This window comes from Carassius gibelio, chromosome B16 (assembly GCF_023724105.1).
Source record: "Carassius gibelio isolate Cgi1373 ecotype wild population from Czech Republic chromosome B16, carGib1.2-hapl.c, whole genome shotgun sequence".
Taxonomy (NCBI): domain Eukaryota; kingdom Metazoa; phylum Chordata; class Actinopteri; order Cypriniformes; family Cyprinidae; genus Carassius; species Carassius gibelio.
The window spans coordinates 15,392,933-15,404,940 of record NC_068411.1 but is presented as its reverse complement, the minus strand read 5'-3'; the positions used below and the strand labels follow the sequence as shown (position 1 = coordinate 15,404,940).

Below are 12,008 nucleotides of genomic sequence, written 5' to 3'. Positions count from 1 at the left end.
TCCAATATTGATAATGAATTAGCGTATTAGAATGATTTCTGAAGGATCATGTGACACTGAAGACTGGAGTAATGATGCTGAAAATTCAGCTTTGATCATAGGTATAAATTATGTTTTAAAGTATTATAAATTAATATTATTTTAAATTGCAATAAAATGTCATTATATTACAGGGTTTTTTTTCCCCCAGCATTGTTGTTAAAATAAATGCAACTTTGATGAGCATTAAAAACAAAAATCTTTCTTAGCCCAAACATTTGAATGGTAGTGTATATTTATATTTCTATGTTTAGCTATTTATTTGCTCTTTGCATCAATCTGATTATTGTAAAGTCCTACACTTTGGAAATTTACCATATAAATGTTTATTATAATTTTTTTATTATTATAAAATTCTTCTGCGATGCATGTATGTATAATATACTTTATTTGCTTCATATATGTCATTTCCACCACTATTATTTCCTCTGTTTGAATTTTGTTGTTTAGGGGTGACATTTTTATTTATAGGCTTTAAGTATTTATTTGTTTACTCATTAATATGATTGATCATTAAAGCTTGGATGTACATTCAAGCTTGGAAAATTTGCCATATAAAATATTACTATTATTATACAATGACAAAATCCTCCTGTGATGCATGTATGCTTCATATAAGATTTCCAACACCATTAATTTCTATACAAATTGAACAACACATTTTGATAAGGAGGAAAGTGCACTGGATTGTTCGGGGACAAAGTTAATTAATCTGTCTGCTCTCTGTATTAATCTGATTAAATGTAAAGGGCCCTTGAGTTTTGGAAATTTGCAATATAAAGGATTCTAAATGGTCAGATTCCTCCTGTGATGTGTCTATGTCTGCTCTGCTGCTGAGAAATGTAGACAAATTAAATCTATTTTCTGAGAGTCATTGCTAAGTGCTAATAGTTGAAGAACACTTTGCTACACACTTGCTAGATAACACAAAAAATACATAACTTCAGCACACTCCATGAACCCAGATGGGTGTGACTGCATCAATTCGACAATGCACCAAAGTTTTTCATTTGGTTGCAGTGTGTGTTTACATGCCGAGTGTAACTTTGGCAGCTTGTCTTTAATTTGCTCCAGATGTCTCTATACAGACAGTCACCCCAGGACACAAACACAGTCCACAAACCACAGAGAGCGATGGCAAGAGCAAGACAGGGATTAGCACAATTCCAGATTTAAGCTAACGCACGTCAGTGAATGTTATCAGAACTCCTCATTTTGGGTTTAGCTTGAATTGAAGCTTTTCTATGGTCTGTCTCTCTCCACAAAACACTGCTTATGACTCACCAGCGCTGGCAGCACCCTTCTCCTCCTGTAGCCTGCAGTTTTGGACCTGGATGGCTCTCATTTGGCCCTGGAGGCGCGTTGTATTTTTCTGCTTGATCTCATCAATGGCTTGACCTGTGCACACACCAGCTCACCAGGGAAGCGTGAAGTGTTTTTTTCTTTTCACTTTTGTATCCTGCCTTTATTTAGCCACGTTAGTCGAGTTGAGCACAACACGAATTTCATGCAGCGCCCTAAAAATCTTCCCTTGCAGCGATGGAGGCCGAACGGTGGAACATACAGTAATAAGCAGCTCGGGATGTACTGCCGTCTTTGCTCTTAGCGGGCTGACTTCTCCCCTCTTTTCTCTGAAGTACAAAAGGCTTCTTACGTGATCCTTGTGCATTCATGGAACAGCCATTGGGCAAATGTTTTAGACTGCGATATTGCTGCATGGACTAGACATTTGTGTGCCAGGTACTAAGATAATGTGCATTATATGCAAACATTAGAAATTAACTGGTTTTAGAATTAGATCAGGTCGAAAAATCTTGTTGAAGTAGCAACTATTATTATTATTATTATTATTATTATCACTATTGGCTTTATAGACAAGCATAGTAAAACAGAAACAGGAAGTGATTCGGGAAGAGAGAGGAACATGATTGGAAAGTACTCAGGACAACTGAAATTCTGCTACTTAGATTATCCCACAAACTAATTTAGACTTTATAACTTTATATTACATTCTTCCATATGAGAGTTCACTGAAAAAAAACATCTTTAGAAACTAATTATTAGGTAAATGACTTCTGACATTAGGAAAAGGTGTTTTGCAGTGTAACACAAGCAACTATAGCTATAGCTAGCGGAAGGCTTGGTAGTGTTGGTGGGAGGGGAGCAGCTGAAGATGGAGCAGCGCAGGGTGATGCAGTTTGGCCTGGGGCAACAGTTTGAGCTCCGATGGGTACAGATCTGAGAGCTGAGCTGCAGGACTCAATATACAGACAGTGGGAGACCTCACGAGGAGACACACATACTGTTTATACAACCTGAGAAGAAGGGGACTTTCAGCGAAACAGTCCAAGCTGTGCCGCCTGAGGGACCTTTTCGTTGCCCTGTGTGAGCCATGACTTGAAACTGTGCTCTTCTCCTCTCTCATTGCACCTCTCCATCCTCCTCACCTCCTTCACAGCTCCCTCTTTTACATGGGCGTGGGTGTAAAAGCTGCTTTTACCAGAATGTGAGGCTTTTAAACCATTCTGTTTCTCTCAGCGAGGAACACCCTGCTGTGTGCATTCTGCACTCAGCACTGTCTGCTCATACACACTCCTTTTCAATACTACACCCCTGAAGAGTCAAGTGGAGGCTAATTACCACTGAAGGAAAGCACAGTCATTTTATAAGCCGACCTCAGGGACTGACCTTCTGGTGTTCCCTTCTGTCTGACAAGATTGCAGCAGGGACAAGCTCTCTGTCTCTGAGCTAGGTTGTTTTGAGAAGTTTTGACTGCTTTATTTGGAAACCAGCATCATATATTGCCATGGGTATGTGAGCCAATGCAGGCAACTGGAAATTTTTTAAATCACAGTTTTCCACTAAATATATATAATTAATTGAGAAGTATTCTTAACATAGAGACAGAGATCATATACTTATAGAAGCATATACTAAAAGATATTAAACTTAAAGCCTTGTATAATGTATAATGCATTATAAAAGTAGTTTTAATTGCATTAATTATTCCTTGTAATGCACATTATAATGCATTGTACAATCACATGAATAATTGTAACCACAGTTAATACATTATAACACTCATCGATTCATTGTTACACTATGCATTTTACATTTGGTTATAATTATTTAGGACATGATATAATGCATCACAACGCACATTATGGATAATTATAAAGCATTGTACCCTTTAATAACATTCATAATACATTATACATAAAGTCGTTAAGCAATGTGTTACCAAAAAAAATTGTATGTTTTTTTTTTACTTAAATCAAATATAGTACATTTTCTGCTTGTTAAAACAGATATGTAAGCATAAATCTTAAAATATGCTTAAATGCCTGGTTTTGAGAATACTTCACTTGAAAACACAATTTACCGCTCAAGAGTTTAGGATTGGTATGATTTTTTTATGTTTCTTTTCTGCTTACAAAGCATGCATTTATTTGGCCAAAAATACTGTAAACCCAGCAATACTATGAAATATTATTACAACTTAAAATAAATTATTTTCTAAAAATATATTAAAATGTCATTTATTCCTGTGATGATTCCTGTGAGTCATTACACCAGCCTCAAATGATTCAATCTGCTGATTTGCTGCTCAATAAATTTTCTAATCATTATAATCAAAGTTGAAAACATCTGTACTGCTTAATATTTTTGCGAAAACTGTGATACTGTTTTTAGGATTTTTTAATGAATAAAGAATTTTAAAAAAGTTGTTTAAAATAAGTAACTTTTACATCAGTTTCATGCATTTTTGCTGGATAAAGGTTTTTTTATTTATTTTTTTATTCCCATTTGTTTTGGGAAAATATATTTAAAATCACGTACACTTACATGAGATGAAGACTTTAGTCGTATCAATAGCCTTATAAAAGCTGTTTTTATTTCACATGGAGCAGGTCACCTTATGTTGGCCACCATCTGAGATCACATGACCAGCAACATAATATACTCTAAATATGGTTAGAGTGTCTGATGTGGTTAAAGAAGGCACTTTCGCTAGCAGTCCTACAAACACCTTCCAGAGATCTTGAAGGTACGGGACGCTATGCGAAAAGACAGTGAATGGCTATGTGAATGGCTGCTGATCTAATTAAATGTAATGAAGGCAGGGTACAGCCATTTGCTCCAGGAGGGCAGGTACAAATGCATTAGTTTAGAGTTATAGGCCTGAGGGAAAGGCTGTGGACTAGTTAAATTTGATGAAAGGTATGGTTTTTAGCTGTATGAGAGCAGGTAAAGTGGTTTGCTGTATTAGTTTAGAGTTATGGCCTTGAGGGAGCGACCTAGAATCATTAGAGATGTGAGTCTGTTTTATGGGACAGATGTGTCACAATATGGGCACAAAACACTTGGATTGGTCCTTGTTTTTTTATATCAATTTCGATGTCTTAAAAGAACCAGCTGTTCTGTTTATAGTCAACACATTTTTTTTTTGGGGGGGGGGGGGGGGATTAAACATTTTGTTTATCACATACACCCATGGTATAGCAGTGAAACTGTATTGTGTTGTGCTCTCTAAGCTATGCAAGACATTGATTACCCCCCCCCCACCCCCAAAGAAGATACATAAAAATAATAATAATAGAAACACTGACACAAAAAAATGACACATACTCTAAAAGTGTAATTTTTTGTTAAATACCTACTGATTGAAGTAGCCTTGAAATAAAGGGACTCGTCCATAAAAACGGTCATTGTAAAAATTAGCAGTGGCCCTTATTTTTAGATCAGATTAGATCCACTTTTTTACATTGCAAATGGTTAAATACACTTTACCATTCATGAGCATAAACACATGCTTTTGTGTGAAAAATACGAAGCACGATAACCGATTCAGATAAGTTTAAAAAAAAAAAAAAAAAAAAAAACGTAGCACATACCAGCGTCTTTGAGACAACATGTTTTTAACAGTCTCTGGCATTCAGATACCTCACACACACACACACACACAAATGAGTCACTGAGAGCTTTTTCAGAAGAGCTCACTATGAGATGCCAACTTCATCAATCCGTCTATTTCAACTGCTCATGTCTGCAATGCACTGATTAAAAACACCATTTAGCCAAAAGAGAAATGAGACCAAGAAAAAGAAAAAGTGCAGATGAAAGGACACAGAGATGTACAGTGAAGTGAGTGGGGTGTCTGTATTGTCAGAGGGCTGAATGGTCTGTGGGAAGGCCATTATAACAGTTATAATATCAGAAAAAAAAAGGGGCCAGAGAGTTTGGAGGTGGGGGGGGGGCTGCATGGGTCAGAGAGAGACAAAGGTTACACAACAAATTATTCACCCCTCCGCTGGCTCTATTCTGCACCCTTTTGTTAAGCATAAACGCAGCTTGGCAGGGTCCACAGAGAGCTCTTCAATCCACAGTAACAACTCATTATACAGTACAAGACCTGCTCAGATCATCAGCCTCAGACTGACACAAACACATGCAGATGTAAATGAAAGTGAACTCTTATAACCGCAAACAGACCTACAAACTCATTCAGAGACTCCTACACATGTTGACATGCACTTTAAACCGGACAAGACAGCAAGAGACCCCGATAACCCCTCAGAACGGGACAGCTGAGAGCACCGGGGGGGCAAAGGAAGTTTCATACCTTCTTCAGCTGAACTGTGCTGGACCACCAGAGAGACAGACAGAAAGATCCTCCACATTTCCATCAGAGCAACGCACAGGAGAAGTCCAGAGAGGAAGAACACGGGAGAGGGACACAGGAGGAGAGAGAGAAAGAGAGAGCGAGAGGCAGAGAGAAGGGAGGAGGAGTCTGTCTGCTCGTTTTTATCTCAGATTAAAGAGAGGAGAGAAAGAGAGGGGGTGGGGGAGCAGGGAGGAGTATTTATGTATGATGATGATTATGACTGAGAAGTCACTGAGCAAAGAATGAGGAGAGAGAGAGAGAGAGAGAGAGAGAGAGATGAAGGGACCTGTGAACTGACTTTAGCTACTCACCGTGATGGAAAGCCTAAAACGAGTTCAGCTTGTTCGCAGAAAAAGTGTCTAGACACGCAGGAGACAGACGCTCTAACAGTCACATTTGTTGAAGGCTCTGGTTTGGCATGCTGATAGGGCACAGAGAGCCAGATTGGAGATATGCATCACTCAGTCAAAGAAGCTTGGAAAACTGCCTGTGTGTTTTCTTTTCCTCTCTTCTTTCATTTGCTTCTTTTTTCCTAAAAAAACAAACAAACAAAAAAAAAACATATTTTGAATATTTCCTTCTGGGCTTAGTCATCTTTCATTTTCCACACCCACGGAGAAAAACAGAAAGGTTATTCCATATAGACATTCATTTAGAGGCTGTTGCACTCCTGAAGACTACAGTTTTGTGGAGTTATCTCTTTGAAAACAGCGCCTCCTGGTGGAAAGACTTGAAAACAGCAGTAGAGAGACTTGATATCCTGTTGTGTTTCTTTCAGAATTTTTATAGATTTGTTTGTGAGGAGCCTTATCACTGTGACCTGTCAATCATCAAACAACATCTACGTCTATTTCTACTATTTCTATTTCTACTTCTTTGACAATTCTTTCACTGACACATCTCCTCCTTTACTAAAATTTACTTGTTTTACCTAGGCTATATTTTACCAAATTGTGTAGTCCTAATGTTGGTCAAGCCGAATCTCGGGGAGAATCTCCTTCAAGGACAGGGAGCTAAATTAATTTACCAGACTGGATGAGCAGGTGAAGTAGTGAAATGGATTTAGTGAATTTGTACCACAGTAAAATATAGCTAATGCCAAGCTTGCTTTGAACGAACTTCATGCAGCCATTAGTAAACAACAGACTGCTCACTCGGAGGCTGCTTTTATTGTCGCGGGTGATTTTAATCACTGCAAATTAAAAACAGTACTCCCCAAATTTCACCAGCATGTTTCCTGGCACACCAGAGGAGACAAAACTTTGGATCATGTTTATACAAACATTAATGGAGCTTACATCGCGAGCCCCCTCCCCCACCTCGGACAGTCTGATCACCTTTCTTTGTTTCTCACCCCTAAGTATTCACCCCTCATCAACCGTGTGAAGCCATCAGTGAGGACCATCAAAGTGTGGCCAACTGGAGCAGACTCTTTACTTCAAGACAGGTTTCAACACACTGACTGGAGTATGTTTGCTTCACAGGCTGCCTGTGGCTCTCACACGGACATTGATATCTACACCTCCTCTGTACTGGATCACATCAACTCCACCATTGACAGTGTAACAACAGAAAAACAGATAACAACATACCCTAATCAGAAGCCATGGATGAACAAGGAGGTGCGACTTCTGCTGAAAGCCCGCAACACCGCTTTCAGGTCAGACGACGCTCAGGCCTACAGTAAATCCAGGGCTAACCTGAAAAGGGGCATCAAAAAGGCGAAGTACTGCTACAAGTTGAAGGTAGAGGAAAACTTTTCCAACTCTGACCCCCGACGCATGTGGCAGGGCATCCAGATTATCAGTGACTACAAGTCAAGCAACTCCACACCAACAGTCACGGACGTCTCCTTCCTTAACGAGCTAAATGACTTTTATGCTCGCTTCAACAGCGACAGCAAGGAGACGGCCACCAAAATCTCAGCCTCTTCAGACCACCAACCTCTCAAACTCACCTCCACAGATGTCCACACTGCACTGAGCCGGATCAACGCACGCAAGGCTGCTGGCCCGGATGGCATTCCTGGACGTGTGCTTAGGGCATGTGCAGAGCAGCTTGCAGGGGTCTTCACAGACATTTTCAACATGTCCCTCATCCAAGCAACTGTGCCTACATGTTTTAAGTCCACATCCATTGTGCCCGTACCAAAACACTCCTCCCCAACGTGCCTCAATGACTATCGCCCCGTAGCACTCACACCCATCATTATGAAGTGCTTCGAGCGACTGGTCCTAGCACATCTCAAAGACTGCCTCCCACCCACACTGGACCCACACCAATTTGCCTACCCCAGAAATAGGAGCACAGAGGATGCAGTATGCACAGTGCTGTACTCTGCACTCAAACACCTGGACCATAACAACACGTATGTTAGGATGTTGTTTGTTGACTTCAGTTCAGCATTTAACACCGTCATTCCCTCCAAGCTGACCACAAAACTTGGAGACCTGGACATTAACAGCTCCCTCTGCAACTGGATTATGGACTTTCTGACCAACAGGCCTCAGCATGTTCGGTCAGGCCACAACCACTCCACCACCATCACACTTAACACTGGCGTACCACAGGGCTGTGTGCTGAGCCCATTCCTCTACTCCCTTTACACCTGCATTAAGTTTGCAGATGACATCACGGTGATTGGCCTCATCAGTGACAACGATGAGACTGCCTACAGGGAAGAGATACAGCACCTGGCCACATGGTGCGCTGACAATAACCTGCTCCTTAACACCAATAAGACCAAGGAGCTCATTGTGGACTTCAGGAAGAAGAAAGGAAGCACGCATGACCCCAGCTTCAAGTTCCTGGGAACCACCATCTCGGAGGAACTGTCCTGGGCCACAAACACCTCCAGCCTCGTCAAAAAGGCTCACCAGCGCCTTTTCTTCCTCAGGACACTGAAGAAGAACCAGTTGTCTTCAACCATCCTGGTGAACTTTTACCGGTGTGCGATTGAGAGCATCCTGACCAGTTGCATCACAGTCTGGTATGGGAACTGCTCAGTGGCTGACCGCAAGGCACTGCAGAGGGTGGTGAAAACTGCCCAGCGCATCACAGGGACACCACTTCCTGCTCTTGAGGACATCCAGAAGAAACGCTGTCTACGTCGAGCTCGCAGCATTCTCAAGGACTCCTCTCACCCTGACCACGAACTGTTTAACCTCCTCCCCTCCGGAAGGCGTTTCAGGAGCCTCCGGACAAGGACCACAAGATTCAGGAACAGCTTTTTCCCTAAAGCTGTCTCCTTGCTGAACTCTGCCCTCTGACACCCCTCAACACCCCCCACACCACACATAGACTCCTCCCCCTCTTCAACACTCTGATTTATTTATTTACTCACAACAAGCAAAAAGTAACTTGTTATTACTTGCACTACTGCCTGTTCATCCAGGAACACTGTATAATCCATTTGCACATTGAAATATTTTTTTCTATGCACTTTACTGTCCATTGCAATACTGTAAATTATGTTCATAGTTCTGCCTATAGTGTACATACACTTTTACATAGCCCATCTGTATAGTATGTTCATAGTACACCTATCTGTATATCGTGCTTATAGTATTTAATATCTGTAAATTATGTCCATAATACTTACCTGTATAGTTATTGTACATATTATAGACCTTTATTCTGTACTTACTGCTTATTGCACTTCTGGTTAGATGCTAACTGCATTTCGTTGCCTTGTACCTACATGTGCAGTGACAATAAAGTTGAATCTAATCTAATATAATCTAATCTTGTCATACCGGAAATATACAAGATATCATCAGAGGAGAAAAAAAAAAAAAAGTTTAATTCAAGTGTATAAGTAGATCACAATGGAACATAAGACAAACGCTATTATTAGATTACAGTAAACTATATCCCAACTATATTATTGTGGCTCACAAGTAAAGCAATATATTTGGGTATACGACTTTTATGATATGATGCAACATGTCATGAACAGACCTGTCACGGCACATGAGAGTTATCTCATTAAAAAAACATGTACAAAGTTCTTGTGATGTGAACAGTCACAAACACGTGTCAGATCAAATCATGTGCAATGCGAATGTTTTAATCTTTTCAGTCTCACAAAATAAATAGGCGTTCATGTGCTTATGGTATTACATACGCTCATATATTTAGTTTATATTTAGTTTATATATTTACATTGTGTTCAAAGAAAAAAAACAATAACAATTTAAAAAGTACAAACACAAGAAATTGGAAATAAAATGCTAAAAGCTATAAATATAACAAAATGTATAAATATATATAAAGGAAAACATCAATGTATGTAAACCTCAATTAGACTAGTGCAGCGAAATAGAGAAATAAATGTAAACAAATGAAAATGTAAACATTAGAGCAAAACTTTTACAGTGTACAGTCCAAACTATCCCCGAAACCAAAAGCCTATTAAAAACATCAAATAGGGCTATTAAACTGTGCGCTAGTGATGAGAAAAAAAAAAAAAAAAAAAAAAAAAAAAAAACCTGATAAGGACAGACTGCTTTACAAAAGCAATAAATGCACTTGTATAACTACCCATTTCAATTACCATAGCGAATTTCACTCATTTAACTGCAGGGGGCTCTAAAGTCGGAAAAATACACAAAACTTCATACAAGTCTTTGAGCAATATGGGAAATTTCCTAACCAACTATTTAAATATATTTGAATAATATTCCACATGATGTACAAGTGCGTAGTGCTCAGTGGAAATCTCACACTTCAGTTATTAAAAAAATACTCACTGTTAGACTTTTTATCGTATTTTTGCGGTAGCTTACTGGCAGCACTATTGCCAGTAAGTTACTGTAAGTTCCCCTTTACAGTAGCTTACCTGTAAATGTGTTTTACGGTAAGATGCCCTTACTGCAATTTAATTTTACAGTAAGATGCTCTTACCACAATTTAATTTTACAGTAAGATGCCCTTACCGCAATCTCATTTTACAGTAAGATGCCCTTACCGTGATTTAATTTTACAGTATGATTCAGTATTTATATTTTACATTAATGCTATTGAATTTAACAAATTCCAAAAAAAATGACTTGAGTCCATGTACATCAACATATTGTTTATTGTGCTTCTTTGTCAAACAAATATTTTATTTTAAACAAATCATCTAATATTAAAACAAAACTAAGTTACAAAAAAAATAAAATAAAATAAAAATCACAATAAAAATGCACTTCAAAACACTTCCACTCCACCAATCATGGCAAATCACTGGTGTCAGATGGCATCAATTCCTTTCTGCATATGGGAAGTAGAGAGAGAAACAGGGAGAAAGGGGAAAATAAATAAAGAAAGAAAACAAAACAAAACAAAACAATTACATACTTGGAGTAACACACTCACACAGCAAGTTCTACAGATTTGGTAGCACCGCACATGTCATATAAATCTTACATGGTCTCTAAGACATGCACAGGTCCCCATTGACTTCCATAGTATTTATTCATACCATAGAATTCAAAGGACTTACCAACATTGTTCAAAATATAATCTTTTATGTTCAACAGAATAAATAAATTCATTCAGGTTTGGAACATCATAAGAGTGAGTAAATTATAGAATTTTTATTTCTTCTAAAGCTTTCTCTTCTTTTTGGCAAAGGAATTACATGATTCTCGTAAAAATTTGGAAAGATTGTCAAGTTTTTTAAATGCACATAATAGACAATAAGTAAGTGTACATGCAACATTTATTTATCGCTTTACATTTTCCTATATTAAAGGTCCCCTTCTACGTGATTCCAAGTTTTAAACTTTAGTTAGTGTGTAATGTTGTTGTTAGAGTATAATTAATATCTGTAAAATTCTAAAGCTCAAAGTTCAATGCCAAGCAAGATATTTTATTTAACAGAATTCGCCTACAAAAAACGACCCATTTGGACTACAGCCCTCTAGTTCCTGCAGTAATGACGTCACTAAAACAGTTTTTTGACAAACCTCAGCCCACATGAATTCACAAAAAGGGGGCATGGCCTTGTTGCGCTCCGACGGAGAAGAAGGAAGAGCTGAGTTTGTGTTTGTCGCCATGTCGTTTGAAACGCTGTTATTTTCATCTCTGAGTCCAATCATCTTTGTTTGGGCTTCCCAGGGACGCTGTACTTGGAGATTAATGGTTACAATTTATGTTTAACTCGGTTCCAGAAAATTATAATCCACATGTAAAACTATGTGCAGCAAATTTTGCTGAGGACAGCTTGCGGAGGACTTTCTCAATCAGTTTAATCCCGGATTCGCACAAAGATTATTCTTGAAAGATGGAGCAGTCCCTCTTTGTCTCGAGAAGGTGT

The 12,008-nt window shown here is 38.8% G+C and overlaps 1 protein-coding gene across 5 annotated transcripts in view; it reads right to left on the bottom strand.

The window, feature by feature from the left end:
- ephb6 (eph receptor B6) overlaps positions 1 to 12,008 on the bottom strand; it is a 140,403-nt gene that overhangs the window by 40,714 nt on the left and 87,681 nt on the right. Inside the window, exon 1 of one of the 5 annotated variants that reach the window (XM_052578020.1) lies at positions 5,663 to 5,754. The exons of the other annotated variants lie outside the window; for them this stretch is intronic. Within the exon in view, the coding sequence (XP_052433980.1) occupies positions 5,663 to 5,726 (64 nt within the window). The 5' untranslated portion in view covers positions 5,727 to 5,754. Of the gene's footprint in view, positions 1 to 5,662; positions 5,755 to 12,008 lie in introns of those variants that run through there. 5 annotated transcript variants of the gene reach the window in all.